General features: G+C 50.1%; 1 protein-coding gene across 3 annotated transcripts in view; it reads left to right on the top strand.

The window, feature by feature from the left end:
* The first annotated feature begins 9 nt into the window (after nt 1-9).
* LIG1 (DNA ligase 1) overlaps nt 10-20,490 on the top strand; it is a 51,328-nt gene continuing 30,847 nt past the window's right edge. The window contains exons 1-10 of one of the 3 annotated variants that reach the window (XM_050772390.1): nt 10-360; nt 399-417; nt 3,893-3,966; nt 7,407-7,496; nt 8,239-8,374; nt 12,915-13,041; nt 16,069-16,164; nt 18,534-18,641; nt 19,653-19,775; nt 20,021-20,099. In XM_050772390.1, coding sequence (XP_050628347.1) covers nt 3,950-3,966; nt 7,407-7,496; nt 8,239-8,374; nt 12,915-13,041; nt 16,069-16,164; nt 18,534-18,641; nt 19,653-19,775; nt 20,021-20,099 — 776 coding nt within the window. In that variant the 5' untranslated portion in view covers nt 10-360; nt 399-417; nt 3,893-3,949. Of the gene's footprint in view, nt 418-3,352; nt 3,723-3,892; nt 3,967-7,406; nt 7,497-8,238; nt 8,375-12,914; nt 13,042-16,068; nt 16,165-18,533; nt 18,642-19,652; nt 19,776-20,020; nt 20,100-20,490 lie in introns of those variants that run through there. The other 2 variants (XM_050772389.1, XM_050772388.1) reach the window with 2 other exon arrangements.

Here is a 20,490-nt window from a genome sequence, read left to right as displayed (position 1 = left end):
GCCCTTGCTCCCGGGATGCCCCGCGCGGTCTCCCGCCTCTCTTCCCGCCGTGCCTCGCGCGGGCGCTTCCACCAATTCTTCCTCCTTCCCTGCCAGCCACTCCTCAGACCCTCAGCCACACCCTCTCATCCAGGGCGAGGGAAAGCTCGGGGCATTTTCCCAGTGTGCTCTGCGGGAGGGCTTGCCCCACTTCACCCCTTTTCCCGCCCTCCTCCCATTCGGGAGACTACGACTCCCAGTGTCCTCCGCGCGACGGCGGCGGTGCGCACTGTGCCCAGGTCCCGCCCCTAGGCTCTGCCCCGCCCCCGCCCGCCGACGTCTGCGCGCGAATGCCGTGGCGCGAACTTGGGACTACAGAGGAGCGCCCGGCGGATCTGAGTGTGTTGCCCGGGCAGCGGCGCGCGGGACCAGCGCGAGGCAAGTGGGGTCGCCCGCGAGCAGATGGGAGACGGAGGGCGGCGGGCGCGCCGAATGCTTGGGGTCCATGCTTCGCCATGTCGGGGTGTCTGCAGAGGAGCGGGCGTGGGGACGCTGAGGCTGCCGAGAGCGCGGTGGAGAGGGAAGAGCGCGGGCTGCGGGCCGCCGGAGGGTGCAGAGAGATGTCCCCCAGAGGGAGAGTGGCCAGGTAGAGGGTAGACGAGAGATAGAGACAGTTGGACAGGGCCTCTGAGAAGAGGCCTTGAGGGGCGAGTTCACCTGGAAGGGGGAGGGGCCAAATGGAGCTGAGGGGCGGGGCCGGGGGGAAAATTGTGTGTGGGCGGGGCCAGCCTGAACTAGGACGACCCCCCCGAGGGGCGGGGCCATCTGGAAGGGGCAGGGGCTGAAGGGAGCTGAGGGGCGGGGCCTGGGAAAGATTGCTTGTGGGCGGGGCCACCTGAAATGGGGATGTGCCGGGGGGCGGGGCTGGCTGGGGACAGGACGTGCTGGGGGCGGGGCCATCTGAAAGGGGCGGGGCTAGAGGAGGGTAAATTGCGGGCAGCAGGATCACCTGAAATGAGTGGGCCCTACTGGAGGGAGGTGATCACGGCAGGGAGAGGTCGCTGGTAAGGTCCAGGTCTAGGTAAAGGGCCCCCAAAATATGGAGAATCATCTGAATGGGGAGAAGTCTGGCCTGATGTATGCTTGATAAAGGGGTGGAGCTTATCTCTTGTTTTTACTTTTTATTTTGAAATAATTATAGATTCAAGGAAGTTGTGAAAATAGTATATCCGTCTTTCCCTAATGGTGACATCTTATGTAGTCCCAATATCGAAACCAGGAAATTGACATCAGTACAGTTCTGTTGACTAGATTACAGACCTGTTCAATTTTCACCAGTTTTTGTGTGTGTGAGTGTGATTGTGTATCTGTGTGCCTGTGCAGTTTGATCCCTTGTATAGATTTGTGTAACCTCCATCATAATTGTGATATAGAACAGTTCCCTCTCCACATAAGAACTCCCCAGGCCCCTGGCAACCACAAATGTGTTCACCATCTCTAGTTTTGTCATTTGGAGAGTGTTATGTAAATGGAATCATATGTTATTAGGATGTGACCTTTTTTCCACTCTGCACAATGCCCTGGAGATCCACCCAAGTTGTGCTTGTATCAGTGCTCTGTTTCTTTTTATCACTGAGTACTGTTTCATCCTCACTTGATATTTTTCCTGTCATTTCTTCATTTTGGTAACCGCTTTATTGAGATATAATTCACAAACCATACAGTTTGCCTATCTAAAGTGTACAAGTCAGTGGTTTTTAGTTTTTGCACTGAGTTGTGCAGTTATTACCATAATTGATTTTAGGATATTTTTATCACCCCCTGAAAAAAATTCCCATACCTTTTATCCATCATTCATTTCATTGTAACCCTGAACAATATTCCACCGTATGGTATTCCAGTAATTAGGGAACCGGTTCCCTAAGGGTAGACATTCCACCAGTTTCCAGTCTTTTCTCATTACAGTTGGTGCTGCAGCAGGTAACTTTGTTACCTGCTTGGTCCACCTGTGAGGGTCTCTGTGGGCCAAATACACAGAAGTGAGGTTGCCATTCTGATAGAGGTGGCAGGTGGTCCTCCAGAGGCATCAACCAGTTTGTTTCCCCCAAACTCAGCAGTACACGGAGTTGAGAAGCCAGCCTTGAGTACCGTGGTAAGGAGGAAGGAACATGGGCTTTGGAGCCAGCCACACCGGGGTTTGAAGCCTTGCCTGAACCCCAGCTGTGTCCCCCTGTCCTCAGTGCCTTCATCTGTGAGGTGGGGATGATCACACCTGTCTTGGAGGGCTGACTTGAGGATTGAGGGTATTTGAGAATGTGATCAGCATGTCAGGCATAGAGCAGGCTTCCCAGTAAACGCTTGTTTCTTTCTCCTTCCCTTGCAACTCAGTCTGGTGGTTAAGAGGTGAGCTGTGGAGCAGGCAGACACCTGGGGCGGAAGGTAGTAGAGATGCAGGTTAAGTTCCTTTAAAAACCCCTCTGGGCCTTAGTTTCTGTAACAGAGTTGTTGTGGAGAGTCGGTATAACTGAGAATGTAAAGTACCTAGCCAGGTGAGTGCTCAGTAGTGGTCGTAATAGTTTTCTCCTTTGCCCTCAGGATTTTGGTGTCTAAGTCCCTAACCTGCTTTCTTTGTGAACTGTTTGGTTGAAGCATTGCATACTTCCTGCTCCCCAGCTAGCCCTGAGAAACCTTGTTTGGAAGTTGCTGAGTTTGTTTTTTGTTTGCTTGTTTGTTTTTTCTTTTTGAGATGGAGTCTTGCTCTCGAACTCCTGACCTCAAGTGATCCACCCACCTCGGCCTCCCAAAGTGCTGGGATTATAGGCGTGAGCTACCACGCCCGGCCTAGGAACCCTTTCATTAGCGTTACTCTAAACTGTGGAAGCCCCAGTGACTGTTATTGATTTCATTTAAAAAAAGACTTTTTAAAAAAGTATTTAATTTTTAAAAATATATTTTGAAGGGGTAATGGATTCTGATTGTTCTGCCTGCAAAAGCATGCGTGTTAAAAATATCTCCCTCCAATGTCTGTACCTCCTCAGGCGACAGCATCACCAGTTTTTTGTCTTCCAACAGAGATGCTCTGTGTATATACAAGATATGTGGATACATTTACAGTCTTTCTTTTTTTTTCTTTTTCTTTTTCTTTTTTTTTCGAGATGGAGTTTCACTCTTGTCCAGACTGGAGTGCAGTAGCACAATCTTGGCTCACTGCAGCCTTCGCCTTCCGGGTTCAAGCGATTCTCCTGCCTCAGCCTCCAGAGTAGCTGGGATTACAGGCGCTCGCCACTGCGCCTGGCTAATTTTTGTATTTTTAGTAGAGATAGGGTATTGCCATGTTAGCCAGGCTGGTCTTGAACTCCTGACCTCAGGTGATCCATCCACCATGGCCTCCCAAAGTGCTGGGATGACAGGCGTGAGCTACCGTGCCTGGCCTATAGTCTTTCTTTTTTACACAGTACAGTAGCACACACCCTGTGATATTCTGCCCTTTGCTTGAAATAACAGCATAACTTAGAAATTGCCCAACAGCTAATTTATGTTCACCAGCGGGTATAATTTTATAAGCTTCCACAGTTGTTTTAGGGAATTATGTCATCACCTTAAAACAATTTTTCACTAACCTTTAAACTTCAAAAAAAACCCATTTCAGGTCCTCAGTCTATTCTTCATATTAGATGAAAAACAGTCTTCTTACGGTAAAGGAGGCCTCTTAATCTCTGATTTGGAAGTGTTGTTCTTCACCAGTAAGTCTCACTAGCAAATTATTTTGGTTCATAAAAACAGGAGTTTCTTCTTAAAGGGAAAATTCATGTTTCTAGGTTGTTTTTTTTTTTTTTTCTTAAAGAAAGGGTTTTATGTGTTTGGATCTCTGCACAACCAGTCACCTCAACAAGCGTTTGGATTTCTGTTCCAGGAGCAGCTGACAGACGAAGAAAAGTGCTGGACAGGAAGGGAGAATTCTGGCGCCAACATGCAGCGAAGTATCATGTGAGGACTCTCCCTTGCCCCTGAGTCTTTCATTCTCCAAGTTCTCTGTTTCTTTCCGTAAATCTGTACCAAAAAACCCCCAAAAAACCAAACAAACAAATCCTTACGTTAGATTTTGAGTTGGAATTTCCAGGAGTCAAGTAGTAAGGAAAATGAGCCGTGGGATATGGAAGACGGTGTATTGAACCACTCTTTTTAGTTGCAAGGAACAGAAACCCAACCCAGCGGTTCTCAGTCAGCAGCAGTTTTGCTCCCCAGGTAACATCTGGCAGTGTCTGGATATTTCTTTTTTTTTGAGATAGAGTCTCGCTGTGTCACCCAGGCTGGAGTGCAGTGGCACAGTCTCGGCTCACTGCAACCTCCGCTTCCCGGGTTCAAGCGATTCTCCTGCCTCAGCCTCCTGAGTAGCTGGGATTACAGGTGCGCGCCACCACGCCCAGCTAATTTTTGTATTTTCAGGGTTTCACCATGTTGGTCAGGCTGGTCTGGAACTCCTGACCTCGTGATCCGCCTGCCTCAGCCTCCCAAAGCCCTAGGATTCCAGGCGTGAGCCGCTGCGCCCAGCCAGTGTCTGGAGATATTTTTGGTTGTTACAACCTAGGGACACAGGGTTTGCCATTGGCATCTAGTGGTTAAAAGCCAGGCATGCTGCTAAACATCCTTCAGTTCGTAGGACAGCCCCCCGAAAACACAGAACCATCAGGCCTAACGTCAGTAGTGTCTAGGTTGAGAAACCTCGTGTTAATGCAGTCTGGCTTCAGGAAGACAAGAAAGGGCGTGACTTGACTTCTGTCATTGAAACCTGCTGGAGTAAACAGCCTCAGGCTTGGTTCCATCCAATTGCCAAAACTTTCTCCCTGGGAATCTGTCTCTCTCCATTGTTCAGCTCTGCTGTCCTTGAGGTTGTCCTCACCCTCAGGCAGGCTCTCCCCTGGTTAGCCTCCCCGTGGAAAGAGGGTGTTAGAGCCCAGTTTCACTGGCCCAGCTCGGGCCACATACCTATCCCTGAACCGGCCATGGGGATGCAGCCTGAGTCACGTGTCCACCCCTGGTCACGAGCAAAAGAGCTAGTGCACTCAAATCGTGCGTGCTGAGAGAGTGTGGGGTAAGAAGTATCCCAAGAGGAAAACGGAGGGGCTGTTACCAGGAGGAGAAAGTGGATGGTAGAGAGACCCAGACCTGGGCATCCGTCCCAGAAACCACCTGGGAGGTAGTGAGTGGCTTACGCAAATCCTGAGTTCCATTTTTCTCCCGTGGTAAGGAATCTGGGGATTGTCTCTCCAGGGCTGATGATCCTTTGTGTCCTCTTGCTTTTGCATGATTTTCCTTTTCTTTTTGAAGATTAAATACACTTCTTATTCTGGAATAATTTTAGAGATACAGGAAAGTTGCAAAGACAGTACAGACAGGTCCTGTATACCCTTGCCCAGTTTCCATTGCCAGTTGGCATCTGGTGGCTAAAAGCCAGGCATGCTGCTAAACATCCTTCAGTTCGTAGGACAGCCCCCCGACAGCACATTACTACGATCATACATTACTATGATCATACATTACTACGATCCATTTCTCACCACTGAGGAACCAGCGTCAGTACATTACTCTTAACTGAACTCTGTATTTTATTATTCAGGTTTCACCAGATTTTTTTTTTTGTTTTAAATGTCCTTTTCTATTCCAGAGTTCAATTCAGGGTACCATATTGCATTTAATCATCACATCTCAGTCTCCTCTGGGTGGCAGTTTCTCAGAGTTTCCTTGTTTTTTACGACGTTTGTCAATCTTGGGGAATACTGAACAGGTATCCTGTAGAACTGTCCCCGGTGTTGGTATGTGCAGTGTTATTCTCATAATTACACTAGGGTTATGGGCTTTTGGAAAGATACCACCGAAAGATGCTGGCTGGCGTCAGGCGCATATAAGGTGCCTGTGACATCGCTGGTGAAGCTAACCTTCATCGCTTGGTTAGGGGAGTGCTGGCCAGACCTCTCCACTGTAAAGTTCCTAGTTTTCCTCTCAGCACTCTGTTCTCAGGAAGAAGCCCCCTTCTAGGCAATCTCCAATGAGTTAGTTGGAAAGTGCCTTACTTTATTTATATTTTTCAGAGCACTGCACGCCTTCCAACATTTCTTTTGAGATGGAGTCTCGCTCCGTCGCCCAGGCTGGAGTGCAGTGGCGGATCTCGGCTCACTGCAAGCTCCGCCTCCCAGGTTCATGCCATTCTCCTGCCTCAGCCTCCCAAGTAGCTGGGACCACAGGCGCCCGCCACCACGCCCAGCTAATTTTGTTTCTGTATTTTTAGTAGAGACGGGGTTTCACCATGTTAGCCAGGATGGTCTTGATCTCCTGGCCTCATGATCCACCCACCTCGGCTTCCTCAAAGTGCTGGGATTACAGGCGTGAGCTACCGTGCCCGGCCCCAACATTTTATATTTAGTTGTTTGCTTACTATTTGTGTCCTTCACCAGAGTGTCAGCTGCCTGAAGGCAGGAACTTCATGTGTCTAGGTCACCGCCAAACCCCTCAGGCCCAGAATAGGCCCTAGCACATAATAAGTGCTTAGTTAGGCCGGGCACAGTGGCTCACGCCTGTAATCCCAGCACTTTGGGAGGCAGGTGGATCACCTGAGGTCAGAAGTTCGAGACCAGCCTGACCAACATGGTGAAACCCCATCTCTACTAAATTAAAAAAAAAAAAAAAAGCCAGGTTTGGTGGTGGCTGCCTGTAATCCCAGCTACTCAGGAGGCTGAGGCAGGAGAATTGCTTGAACCCAGGAGACATAGGTTGCAGTGAGTCAAGATTACGCCACTGCACTCCAGCCTGGGCAACAAGAGTGAAAATTCCATCTAGAAAAAAAAATTTTTTTAGGCTGGGTGTGGTGGCTCATGCCTATAATCCCAACACTTTGGGAGGCCGAGGTGGGCAGATCACTTGAGGTCAGGCATTTGAGACCAGCCTGGCCAACATGGAGAAAACCCATCTCTACCAAAAATATAAAAAAAATTAGCCAGGCGTTGTGGCGGGCACCTGTAATCCCAGCTACTCGGGAGACTGAGGCAGGAAAATTGCTGTAACTGGGGAGGCAGAGCTTGCAGTGAGCTGAGATCATGCCACTGCACTCCAGCCTGGGCAACAGAGTGAGACTCTGTCTCAAAAAAAAAAAAAAAAAAGTTAAAAAGTGCTTAGTTGATATTTGTTGAGTGAAACTTGGGATGTATCGTATCTTGCAAAAACTAAGGGCAGAAAAATAAGTACAGTGTTGCCTCCTCTGTCTGAGTCTGAGTTTCCTTATCAGTTAGGTTGTTAGGTTAAAGGGCTTGTTTGAAATTCTCTGTTATGTGCTGAGATGGGAAATGGTATTAGAAGTTATAGAATGCAGCAGAGATAGGCAGGGTATTGGTGCTGTTGTTCTCCTTTTTTAATCCCCTTTTATGCTCCTCTAGGTCATTCTTCCACCCCAAGAAAGAGGGTAAAGCGAAGAAGCCTGAGAAGGAGGCATCCAACGGCAGCAGAGAGACGGAGCCCCCTCCGAAGTACGTCACAGGGCTGGAATATGGTGAATTTTTTCCTTTAGCAGTCAGGATTCTCTTGGTTGTGAGTGTACAGACCTAATGCAAAATGTCTTGGGACCCGAAAGATTTCTTCAGCCAGGCAGCTGGAAGTCCAAGAGCAAGAGCAGCTGCAGGCACAGCTGGATCCAGGGCCTCGGAGTCGTCCGTTGGTCTGTTTCTGCAGGTCTTGGCTTCGTTCTACAACCAGACATTCTCCATGATGCAGAGAAGCTGGCCACTGGCCACATCTTAATGCTCTCTCATCTAAGAAGAAGCGATAGTCTTTTTTTTTTTTTTTTTTGAGACGGAGTCTCGCTCTTGCCCAGGCTGGAGTACAATGGCGTGATCTCGGCTCACTGCACTCCAACCTGGGTGACTGAGCGAAACTCCATCTTAGAAAAAAAGAAGTTTCCCAATAGATGCTGGAGACCAATGGAGCCTTAGGCAGGGACTCCATTTGCTCTTCAGCATCACCCATCACAGGACAGACACTCCGGAGGTCTCCAGAGATGTGTGATGGGTGGGTGAGTGGATGAGTGGGCAGGTGGATGGATGCATTAATGGATGAAATGATGAGATTTGCTGAGGAGGCAACTAGAGAATGTTCATTGGATGCTTGAAAGGAAGGAAAGGAAACAGCAAAGAAACCAGGGTGTTTGTGAGCAGTGACCCCACTCTGCCTGCTGTAGTCGCCCCTTTACACCCCCATTTCCCCACCTTCCAGGGCGGCACTGAAGGAGTGGAATGGAGTGGTGTCCGAGAGTGACTCTCCAGTGAAGAGGCCAGGCAGGAAGGCGGCCCGGGTCCTGGGCAGCGAAGGGGAAGAGGAGGATGAAGCCCTTAGCCCTGCTAAAGGCCAGGTAGGTCCCCATCAGCCTGCCCATTTTTACCCAAAGAAACTAATTCCCATTAGCCTTTGGAACAGAGCGCAGCAGCTGTTGAGGAGGATTCTGGAGAAATTGCCCGGGAGAGGTGGATGTGTTTCCTGGTTGTGTCGGGTGCAGACGGCCTGGTCCTAATTGCCCCTGCCCTAGGGCCTTGGGTGGCCTCCTTCACCAAGTTATGTCTTGGGTGCCTCACCTGTAACGTGCAGCTCCTGATAATGCCTTCCTCATAGGGTGACTGGGAAGGTGAAATGAGTTCATTTACCTACAGATCTGAGAATAGTGCCTGATGTAAAGTAAGGGCTCAAGACCCAGCGCAATGGTTTATGTCTGTGATCCCAGCACTTTGGGAGGCCATCATGGGAGGATCACTTGAGGCCAGGAGTTCCAGACCAGGCTGGGCAACATAGTGAGACCCCATCTCTACAACAAAAGTTTTAAAAATTAGCCAGGTGTGGTGGCGCATGCCTGTGGTGCTAGCTAGCTACTTGAGAGGCTGAGGCAGGAGGATCGCTTGAGCCCAGGAGTTCAAAGGCTTCAGTGAACTACGATTGTACCACTGCACTCCAGCCTGGGTGACAGAGCAAGACCTTGCCTCAAAAATAAAACAAAAAAAATAAGGGCTCAAAAGTATATCTAGCCTCTCCTGTGGTCAGAGGGCTTTTTAACTTCTCCAAAAACATTGGATCACTCTCTTCCCCTGTTTAAGTCATTTAATGCTTGTTCATTGCTTTGTGGATGATGTCCAAAGCACAGAGCTGCTTATTCTGTCAGTGGTGAGGTCAGGTCCTGTGACTCCCCGCCCAAACCCCCTGGTATTACCACTACAGGCCAAAGCCAGGCCTTGTGGAAACCTACCAGGCCCCTCCCGCTCCTCCTCGCTTCCCCCGCCCATCACATCTGCAGCTGCATCGACAGCTCTTCCTCAGCTCGCTCCGTCCTGGCTTTCCACACCCACCGTGTGCACTTCCACCTCTGGGCCGCTACCTCTTTTCCCAGCCTAAAACTCTCTTTCCCAGATACACACCTGGCTCAGTCCCCTGCTTTCTTCCATGCTTTGCTCAGGTATCACTTTCTCAGCGAAACTTTCCTCACCACCTATATTAGCTTCCCATTTGCTGCTGTAACAATTGACCACAAACTGGCTTCAAACAATGCCAGTTTATTGTCTTACGGTTTGGGAGTCGTGAGTCTGAAATGGGTTGCACTGGGCTAAAATCAAGGTGTCAGCAGGTCTACGTTCATTTCTGGGGGCTCTAGAGGAGAATCCAGGAATTGCCTTTTGCAGCCACCAGAGATCCCCTTTTCTCCACTTCCAAAGCAAGTGGCCGGGCGCGGTGGCTCATGCGTGTAATCCCAGCACTTTGGGAGGCCAAGGTGGGCGGATCACGAGGTCAGGAGATGGAGACCATCCTGGCTAACACGGTGAAACCCCATCTCTATTGAAAATATAAAAAATTATCTGGGCGTGGTGGCGGGCGCCTGTAGTCCCAGCTACTCGGGAGGCTGAGGCAGGAGAATGGCGTGAACCTGGGAGGCGGAGCTTGCAGTGAGCCGAGATCACGCCACTGCACTCCAGCCTGGGCAACACAGCGAGACTCCGTCTCAAAAAAAAAAAAAAGCTCGTGGCATTGCCTCCTTCTGTGCCTTTCTTCTGTGGCCACGTCTCACCCTGACTTTCCTCTCCTGCCACCCTCTTCCACTTTGAAGGCCCCTGTGCCTGTATCAGGCCCACCTGGATAGTCCAGGATAATCCTGCTATCGGAAGGTCCACCGATTAGCAACCTCAATTACTCTTTGCCATGTAACCTAACATACGCCCAGGTTCCAGGTATTAGGACAGAGATCTCTTTTGGAGCTTGGACTTTACCCTGAGGCTTCTGGGGAGCTAGGAAGAGTTTTGGGCAGAAGAGAGGCAGAGATCGTTTAGTCCTGGGCTGTGTTTAAAATATACCTCTGGCCAGGCGTGGTGGCTCACGCTTGTAATCCCAGCACTGTGGGAGGCTGAGGCGGGTGGATCATGAGGTCAGGAGTTTGAGACCAACCTGGCCAACATAGTGAAACCCTGTCTCTACTAAAATACAAAAATTAGCCAGGCACGGTGGCATGGGCCTGTAGTCCCAGCTATTCAGGAGACTGAGGCAGGAGAATCGCTTGAACCTGGAGGCGGAGGTTGTGGTGAGCCGAGATCGTGCCACTGCACTCCAGCCTGAAAAACAGGGTGAGACTCCATCTCAAAAAAAAAAAAAAAAAAAAAAAAAAAATTCTCTGAGACCTCTCTCTCCATCAGGGTCTCAATGGGAACCAGAAACCATACCAGTGATTTGAACAGAGGGAGTTTAAAGGATGGTCACTAGGTGTGCAGTTGTTAAATAGGTAACTGAAGGGGTAAAGAGAGAACTAACTCTAAGGCATCATGGAGATAGCAACTGCCAGGTGCAGCGACCGTCCCTGTGGCTTTGGAGCTGAAATTCACACCTCTGTGGCGGGACTGCTGGCAGGTCTCTGAGCTTAGAGAAGGTGCCTCAAGAGCCTGGAACTCTGATCTTTTAGGAAGGGAGCACTGGGTGGGAGATGCCAGTGTCTCTGATCAGGTACCACGTGGCAAGCCCCGTGAGTGTTAGAAAAAACTCAGTGGGATCCAGCAGCTGAGCCCCCAGGTGGAGAGAAGCCGGCTATGTCTCCAATCATGCAGTGCCCTCTAGTTCCCTCCATTGGCACTGCCTGATGCCGAGGTGGTGCCAGAGCAAGAAGGAGATTTGTGGAGTCCCAGTCCTGGCATCACGAGGGAGACTGGACAGTGACAGGTTTGGAGCTGAGAGAAAATCACTTAATAACTGGCACAGGGTCCTGTAAGAAGAGAGGTGAGTGATTGAAACCGAGACACAGTAGCAGTGGCTCAGGCAAGACGCAAACTTATTTTTCTCACTCATGAGTGCAGAGTCCAGGATTCATGTGACAGTCTCACAGGGTGAGAGGCCCAGGCTTCCTCTGTGCTGTCATCTGCTCTCTGTAGATGCCGTTGTCCCTGTGAACATCCATATTCCACCAACAGGAAGAGGAGGGCACCCAGTCAACATTAAGTGGATGTTATTTGAACCAAGAAATGCATGTTAGTCCATTTCGTATTGCTATAAAGGAATACTTGAGAGCAGTTAGTTTATAAAGAGGTTGATTTTGGCCCACGGTCCTGCAGGCTGTACAAAAAGGATAATGCCAGCATCTGCTCCTGGGCCTCAAGATGCTTCCAGTCACGGTGGAAGGTGGAGGAGGAGCAGGTGTGTCACATGGCGAGAGAGGCATTTTAAACCACAGCCCTCATGTGAACCAGTAGAGGGAGAGTTTGGTTCCTCCCACAAGGAGGGTACGAGCCATTCATGAGGCATCTGCCCACGTGACCCAAATGCCTCCCACCATGTCATACCTCCAACATTGGAGACCAGATTGCAACATGCGGCCTGGAGGGAACAAACATCCAGTCTATATGGAGAGAAGGTTGGGCATGGTGGCTCATGCCTGTATTTTCAGTGCTCTGGAGGCCAAGGCGGGAGGATCGTTTGAGCTCAGGAGTTCGAGACCAGCCTGGTCAACATGGTGAAACCCCATCTCTATAAAAAATACAAAAATTAGCTGGGCGTGGTGCCATGCACGTGTTATCCTAGCTGCTCGGGAGGCTGAGGCAGGAGAATTCCTTGGACCTGGGAGGCGGAGATTGCAGTGAGCCGAGATCGCGCCACTGCACTCCAGCCTGGGCGACAGAGCGAGACCCTGTCTCAAAAAAAAACTATACAAAGAGGTGTATATCATTTCCCCTGACATCCCGTTGTGTAGAGCTGGCCAACGTAGTGAAACCCCGTCTCTACTCAAAATACAAAAATTAGCCAGGCAAGGCCGGGCGCGGTGGCTCAAGCCTGTAATCTCAGCACTTTGGGAGGCCGAGACGGGCGGATCACGAGGTCAGGAGATCGAGACCATCCTGGCTAACATGGTGAAACCCCGTCTCTACTAAAAAATACAAAAAAAAAACTAGCCGGGCGAGGTGGCGCGCGCCTGTAGTCCCGGCTACTCGGGAGGCTGAGGCAGGAGAATGGCGGGAACCCGGGAGGCGGAGCTTGCAGTGAGCTGAGATCCGGCCACAGCACTCCAGCCTGGGTGACAGAGCGAGACTCCGTCTCAAAAAAAAAAAAAAAAAAAAAAAAAAAAAAAAAAATTAGCCAGGCATGGTGGTGCAGGCCTGTAGTCCCAGCTACTCGGGAGACTGAGGCAGGAGAATTGAAGATTCTGTTACTGCAGGAAACAGAAGCGCTATGGGGGGTCCTTGATGGGACCATGATCCTGCACTGGAGGGCGGGATGATGGCCCAGGTGAGAAGAGGCCAGACCTGAGTTAGGGCTGAGACCATAGGGTCAGAGAGGAGGGTAAACACAGGAGGTTTTGGTCCCCTCTACTCTCAACTTCTGGGAAATGGAGTCCCTCTTCCCTCCGCTCACTCTAGAACTGTTCTTTCATCTTCCAGAAGCCTGCCCCAGACTGCTCACAGGTCTCCCCGCCCCGTCCTGCCACATCTCCTGAAAACAACGCTTCCCTCTCTGACACCTCTCCCACGGACAGCTCCCCATCAGGGATCCCGAAGCGTCGCACAGGTGAGAATACACGGGCCGCTGCCCCTTCAGTCGCTTGCCTTTCTTTTTTTGTTTGTTTGTTTTTTGAGACATAGTCTTGCTCTGTTGCCCAGGCTGGAGTACAGTGGCGAGATCTCAGCTCACTGCAACCTCTGCCTCCTGGGTTCAAGCAATTCTCCTGCCTCAGCTTCCTGGGTAGCTGGGATTACAGGAGCGTGCCACCGTGCCTGACTAATTTTTATATTTTTAGTAGAGACGGGGTTTCACTTTGTTGGCCAGGTTGGTCTCGAACTCCTGACCTCAGGTGATCCACCCACCTCAGCCTCCCAAAATGCTGGGATTACAGGCATGAGTCACCACACCGGCCAGTCGCCTGCCTTTCTCCCCGCTTGGATTTCCATCCAAGGTAGTCATCCTTATGACAGTGGTGGTCTCAGTGTTGTGGTTAAGAGCACAGGTCCACCATCCACTGGCTGTATGACCTGGGACAAATGACCGACCTTCTCTGAGTTTAGGTTGCTTTATCTGTAGAGACGATGATAATGACAGCACCTACCGCACAGAAATATCTGAGTTAGAAGATAGCACGTGTAAGCTGCTCAGAACTGGGCCCAGCCTTCAGTCAAGGCTCAGTCATTGTTGGTCATTGTGATTGTAATTATCTGCTGAGACGGAGGCCTCACAGCTCATGTGGGAACACAAGCGTGGGGCCGTGGCTCAAGGGAGACTTCCGGAAGAGAGGCTCACCAAACTGAGCCCTTTAGGACAAAGAAGAGGCAACCAGCAAAGGAGGAGGGGAGCATGCTAGGCAAGGGAACATATAAATTGAGAAGGCCTGGGGGCCGTTCAGGGCCTGGCGTGCTGGTGTGTAGAGGGCAGGATTGGGGACGATGAGCAATGAGGTGAGAAGGTCCTGGAAAGCCAGCCTGGGGAACAGCATCTTTGTCCTAAGAGGGAATGGGGATGTTTGCTGTGGGGGAAGAACAGAGTGAGAGACCCACACGTAACGCAGGGCAGCGTGAGCCCTTGCTGTCCGGTCCGGCCTGCTGAGCACTTTAGCGTGGTGAGTGTGACGGAGGAGCTGAATCTTTCATGTTAGATCCTTTCAGTTGAATTTATATTTGAAAGCTAATATGCGATTCAGTGAGTAAAGACTGCACTTTTTCCACGTAATTTTGGAACAGCTTTGGTATGTGAATAGCCGTACATTTTATGAAACCTACACAGACCATGTTTCCGATGAAACATTTGGTGTCCAACTTGAGATGTGCAGTGAGTTCATTGGATTTTGAAGACCTAGCATGAGAAAAGAATGTTGGAATCATACTATTTTAGATGTGTTGAGCAACATGGATTCTTCAAACCAAGTTCAACCTGGTTTTTCCCGCTTTTTATTAACGTGGCTGCAAGAAAGTTTAAGGTTACGTACATGGCTTGCCAGATCTTTCCATCGGACGACGCTGGGTGACGCAGGGTACTCTGGGAGCTCAGAAGTCAAGCGACCTAGGGGAGGTGATGGCTGAGCCGAGTCTTAGAAGATGGATTGGAGTTGGCCATGTTGAGAAAGGACAGATGCACGTTTCTCAGACAAGAAAGGCGCGTGCAGAGGCCTCGAGATGGGAACAGCACGGCATGTTTGGGGCCTCTCATCCACTTCCTTGTTTCTGGAGAACCGGATGCGATCTGAGGAGCAGGGAAAGTTTGAGAATAGCACGTGGTGAGAGGTGAGCTAGAGAGGAGAGTGGGGGCTGGATCTGAAAAGGTCTTGCACGCCCAGCTAAGGAGCCTGGGCTTCGTGCTGCAGATCCCGGGAGCCACGGAAGGGCTGTGAGCTGGGGAGGCAGGTTCATCCCTGAATGAAAGGTGGCCATAAGGAAGTCACAGTGTGGCTGAGGGCATGCTGGGAGCTCCGGGTGGATGCTGAGGTTGGCCCTGGGGGCGTGTCAGGGGATCGTGTTTAGAGGGAGTGACATTGAGCTGGGTCTCAAACTGCACATGCTGAGGCCGGGAGGGGTGACATGACTGGGTGTGTCTGGAAACACCCCAGTTTAGCAGTGATATCAAAGAAGGTGGAGTGTGTGGTGTGGGACGGGTTAGAAGGTCAGATGGAGAGAGATTAGGTAGGATCAGGGTAGACATCAAAAGACTTTATCCTGGATACAGCAGAGAATGTGGAATCATGGAAGGGTTTTGAGCAGGGAGAGACAGTGCCTGCCATGCTGATAGAAGGTTGAAGGAGCCACTGGGGGCCGGGAGACCAGGGACCAGGTGGTGCAATGGCCACCATGAGATATAACAGTGAAGCTGCGTGTAACTGCCTTCGTGTGAGCTCTTCATCAAGGGTTAGTTAGGTTTAGTTAGTTTAGAGTCTTCTGGAAGCAGGCTCTGAAGCTCTGAAACAGGGATCCAAATGCAAGTGATTTGTTTAGGAGGTGCAGGGAACAGAGGGTGATTCAGGGCAGGGGAGCAGCCAACACGGGATGGGCCGTTAGGTCTGCTACACACTGGGCAGCTGGAGCTTGGTTTTGTGGGATTCTCTGGAGGACGGTATCAATGCTCCAGAGTGATCCGCGAGATGTGAGGCAGCTGGGGTATTGATACACCAACTCCTGCCGACCATGGGGTGAGGGCTTCTCCTGGGGCTAGTTTATTCCCTGCCACTTCCAGAATTCCGAGGTTCCAGGGAAGCTGTCTGGAACACATGGAGGCAGTTAAGATCTGAGGGGAGCAGTGGGGAGCTCAGGGGACCTGCTGGAATCGGTACTGTGCCGAGAACATTACATCATTGTTTCCTTGTGGGGATTATTTCCATTCTGCAGTCGTGAGAGAGCAAAGCACAGAGAAATTAAGTAACCTGCTCAAGGTCACACAGCCAGGAAGCAGCAGGGATTGAAGGGTGTGGCCTGCACTGGGGCAGTGGCTATGTGCAGGCAGAGAAGGGGAGAGGGCCCAGAGCCTTCCAGGGGCTACATCAGCGGGTCTGAGCTCTCTGGGATGGGAGCACACAAGCCAGTGAGGTCAGCTACACCAAGCCCTTTGCCTCCCCAGCTCGGAAGCAGCTCCCGAAACGGACCATTCAGGAAGTCCTGGAAGAGCAGAGTGCGGACGAGGACAGAGAAGCCAAAAGGAAGAAGGTGGAGGAAGGTGAGCCCCCAGGAGGAGAGAACTGTGTATGTGCGTGGTGGGGGATCCGCAAGGGCAGGGGCCTGAGAGCTCAGGATGTTCGGACACTGCCGATTTGATGCCTGTGTCCAGGAACCCCAGGAATTCCACCTACCAATATGGGAACTTTTGTTCTGAAAACATTGTGGAATATATTTGTTTGGACATCTTAATTTAGTCATAATTCAGGCACAATTTCCCATTTTTATTTTCTGTTTTTATATTTATTTAATGGAAACTATTTTCTTCTAAATGATTTCATTTTCCTTGTAAATTTTACCATAAAGCTGAGGTTCCCAAACTTTCTTAGTTCACAGCACCCATGATGTCTTAGTAATTTTTTTTACAGTGCTCCTAGGCCAATACCTTATCAGTTCTATTGATTAAGTGGTAATATGCAAACATCTAGTAGATACTATACATACATTGAAAAAAAAAAGTAATATTTGTGTTTTGTTCTTCTTTTTTTTTGAGACAGAGTCTCACTCTGTCATTCAGGCTAGAGTACAGTGGTGCAGTCTGGGCTCACTGCAGCCTCCACCTCCCAGGCTCAAGTGATTCTCCCACCTCAGCTTCCCATGTAGCTGGGATTACAGACACCCACCACCATGCCCAGCTAATTTTTGTATTTTTAGTAGAGATGGGATTTCACTATGTTGACCAGGCTGGTCTCAAACTCCTGAGCTCACATGATCCACCCACCTCGGCCTCACAAAGCCCTGGGATTACAGGCATGAGCCACCGCACCCAGCCTGTATTTTGTTCTTAAATAACCACAATTACTTGTGGGAAATGCCTTGGATACTCTATAACATCTTAAACAGTGGAATCTAATTGAAAACTGCCACCGTCATATCCTGTTTTATGTTAATTTTTGTATAGTACTTGATTGTTATAGCAGCAACCTATGAAAACCCAGTTTTGCAGAGATGCAGTGTCATTGCAAGGAATGTGACATAATACTGAAAACTGAAATACCTCGAACTTGTAGTTCATACAGTGGCCAACAGGTGTCGCCGGGTTTCCTTGGAAAAATCCAAAATACTTTGCAGTGCCCAGTGAGTTCCCGGCATGTTGGTGAACCCACCGGAAACAGCCATAAAGATCTGATCCATTGATCATCTGGGGCCCGCATGAGATTACACCAATTGCAGGCTTTAAGGTCGTCAGGTTTTTTGTTTCTGCAAACAAATAAAAGGTCCATTTTCCCAGGGCAGATTTAAATTTGGTTAAGATTTGATTTCTTGGCCAGGTGCGGTGGCTCATGCCTGTAATCCCAGCAGTGTGGGAGGCTGTGGCAGGTGGATCACTTGAGGTCGGGAGTTAGAGACCAGCTTGGCCAACATGGTGAAACCCCATCCCTGCCAAAATTGCAAAAATTAGCTGGGCATGGTGGCGGGCGCCTGTAGTCCCAGCTACTCAGGAGGCTGAGGCACAAGAATCACTTGAACCTAGGAGGTGGAGGTTGCAGTGAGCTGAGATTGCGCCACCGCACTCCAGCCTGGGCGACAGAGGGAGACTCCGTCTCAAAAAAAGAAAAAAAAAAAAGATTTGATTTCTTATTGATAATTTTTAGTACAAATTTTACTGTAAACTACACTTTCAGCTATTGTCAGTGTCCAGTGAGGGGCAGCGAAGGTGGCCTCTTTCTACTAAGGCAGATTTTCCCCAAGATGGTTTTTGCAGTTTTTATTGTGACCCTAGAGGTATGATTTTTTTTAACTTTAAAAGTTTTTGTCTATAGCAGGCCGTCATTTGCATTTTTAACCCTTTCAGATTCTATTTTGGGGTGAATAACACTAAAGGAATCGTTTGTAAAGAAAGACATACCGTGTATGTCTTGGCTACATAGGTAAATGGGGGCTGGACTCCCTCAAGGTCCCTGCCTTGCTTGGGGTTGACAAGGAGCAGGGTCTTACATGGCCCACCACTTAACAGGTACCTTGGATTGGTACAAGATAGAACTGTAATCCCAGCACTTTGGGAGGCCGAGGCGGGTGGCTCACCTGAGGCCAGTCGTTCAAGACCAGCCTGGCCAACATGGTGAAATCCCGTCTCTACTAAAAGTACAAAAAAGTAGCCAGACGTGGTGGCGGGTGCCTGTAATCCCAGCTACTCGGGAGACTGAGGCCGGATAATCACTTGAACCCAGGAGGCGGAGGTTGCAGTGAGCCGAGATCGCACCATTGCACTCCAACCTGGGTGACAAGAACGAAACTCTGTCTCAAAACAACAACAACAACAACAACAAAAAACAGATGACAGATGAGGGCAGATTGCCTCCAGAGTCAAAATGCCCTTGTAGGTTCACTGTGATTTTTTTGCCATCTGACCGTTCTGTCTATTGTCAGAAGTGGAGACCCCAGAAGAAAGCCTCACAGAGGCTGAAGTGGCAACAGAGAAGGAAGGAGAAGACAGGGACCAGCCCACCACACCTCCCAAGCCCCTAAAGACCTCTGGTGAGTTTCCGGTCCTCTCCTCCACCCTGCCCCGCCTCCTGATTTTGGGGTCAGAAGTCTTTGGAGGACAATTAATTTAAACAAGGCATAGATTCTCAAACTTACTGCTTAAGTGCAAAATCTAGAAGAAGAATAGTTTTTATTACTGGGTTTTTTTTTTTAATTATTATTTTTTCCCATGCATGTGGGAAAGGAGGAAAGAGCCAGTCATTCTTTAAAAAGTCTTCATAGGCCAGGTGCGGTGGCTCATACCTGTTATCCTAGCTCTTTGGGAGGCTGGGGTGGATGGACTGCTTGAGCCCAGGAGTTCGAGACCAGCCTGGGCAACGTGGCGAAACCCCATCTCTACCAAAAAAAATACAAAAATGAGCTGGGTGTGGTGGCACGCACCTGTAGTCCCAGCTACTTGGGAGGCTGAGGTGGGAGGATCGCTCGAGTCCAGGAGGTGGAGGTTGCCGTGAGCTATGATCGCACCACTGCACTCCAGCCTGGGCGACAGAGCAAGAGCTCCCCTGCCTCAAAAAAAGTAAAAGATAAAACGTGTTCACAGCTTTCAGAAGTCATAGGTGTAAATTAAATGTTATTAATTAAGTTAGACAACCAAACTGAGTTACAGGATTTTAGAGGCTGAAGTTACCCTCGCAGGGTGGTCCAAGTGGCCGTGAGGCCTCTGTGTTAGAAACGCTTGCAGGGAGAATTTTAGGGATCCAGAGTTGTATCTGATTTTCTGCAGCTGCTGGGAGTACTGGGAATATTTTCTTCTCATGAGGATGAGATTTCTTTTTACCACTATTCCTAAGTCTCCTACTGCAGGCCAAGTGCTAGAATTCCACTAGTTTAGCACTGAGGAGTAGACAGCAGGCCTGAGATCTCAGCTCAAAGCTAGCAGAAAGGAAAAGGGTAGGTTTAGCTGTATCTTCCATCTGTGGGGTCAGAATGATCTTGGAGGTTAAAAAAAAAAGTCTCAGGGTCAAAAGAGTTTGCATCACTGTCTGAGCGCTCTCACCACAGAAGCAGAGACCCTGACGGAAAGCGTTTCGGAGCCCGAGGTGGCCACGAGGCAGGAACTGCAGGAGGAGGAAGAGCAGACCAAGCCTCCCCGCAGCGCTCCCAAGACGCTCAGCAGCTTCTTCAGTGAGTTTTCTTTGCTCACCCCACCTCCCGGGGTTGTCCAGGCAGGAGGCTGGTGGGCCTGTCTCCAGAGGCCTGAGATGCTGTGAGACCCTTCTCCCTTTCCTGCTGGTTGGAAAGTCAGCCTCGTCTCTACCAGCCTGTCACCCATCTCCCCACGCACTGGGGCAGTGCTGGGTGCAGAATGGATGGGAGGTAGGGGCTACCGGAAGGAGAAAAGACCCACTGTTTTCTATCTTCATTCCTAGCGCCCCGGAAGCCAGCAATCAAAAAAGAAGTGAAGGAGGAGGAGCCAGGGGCTCCAGGAAAGGAGGGAGCTGCTGAGGGGTGAGTCAGTGTCCGGGTCTGGAAAGGGTCTTCGAGCTGTGTTTCCTTCTCTGCATTCCCACAGCCCCACCCCCAGCTCAGGCTTCCTCCTCTTGCAGGACTCGGCAAACCTTTTCTATAAAGAGCCAGGGAGTAAATATTGTAGGCTTTACGGGACACATTTGGCTCCTGTTGCAAAACCATTCTTAGCTCCCAGGACCTGTAGAAACGGTCCAGGATCGAAGTTTGCTGACCATGGCCCCAGCCACCCCCTGACCCTGCCTCCAGTCTTTCATCCTTAGTCTGAGATCCCCCGTAGAGCCTGGGGGATCTTCCTAACACCCAGAGTTGACTCTGCCCCACTAGGGTTCCCCAGAGCCCTCAGGAGAAAATCTACGCCCATTCGACAGCT

The sequence above is a fragment of the Macaca thibetana genome, chromosome 19 (assembly GCF_024542745.1).
Source record: "Macaca thibetana thibetana isolate TM-01 chromosome 19, ASM2454274v1, whole genome shotgun sequence".
In the NCBI taxonomy this organism is placed as follows: domain Eukaryota; kingdom Metazoa; phylum Chordata; class Mammalia; order Primates; family Cercopithecidae; genus Macaca; species Macaca thibetana.
This window is presented reverse-complemented; position numbering and strand designations above follow the sequence as displayed.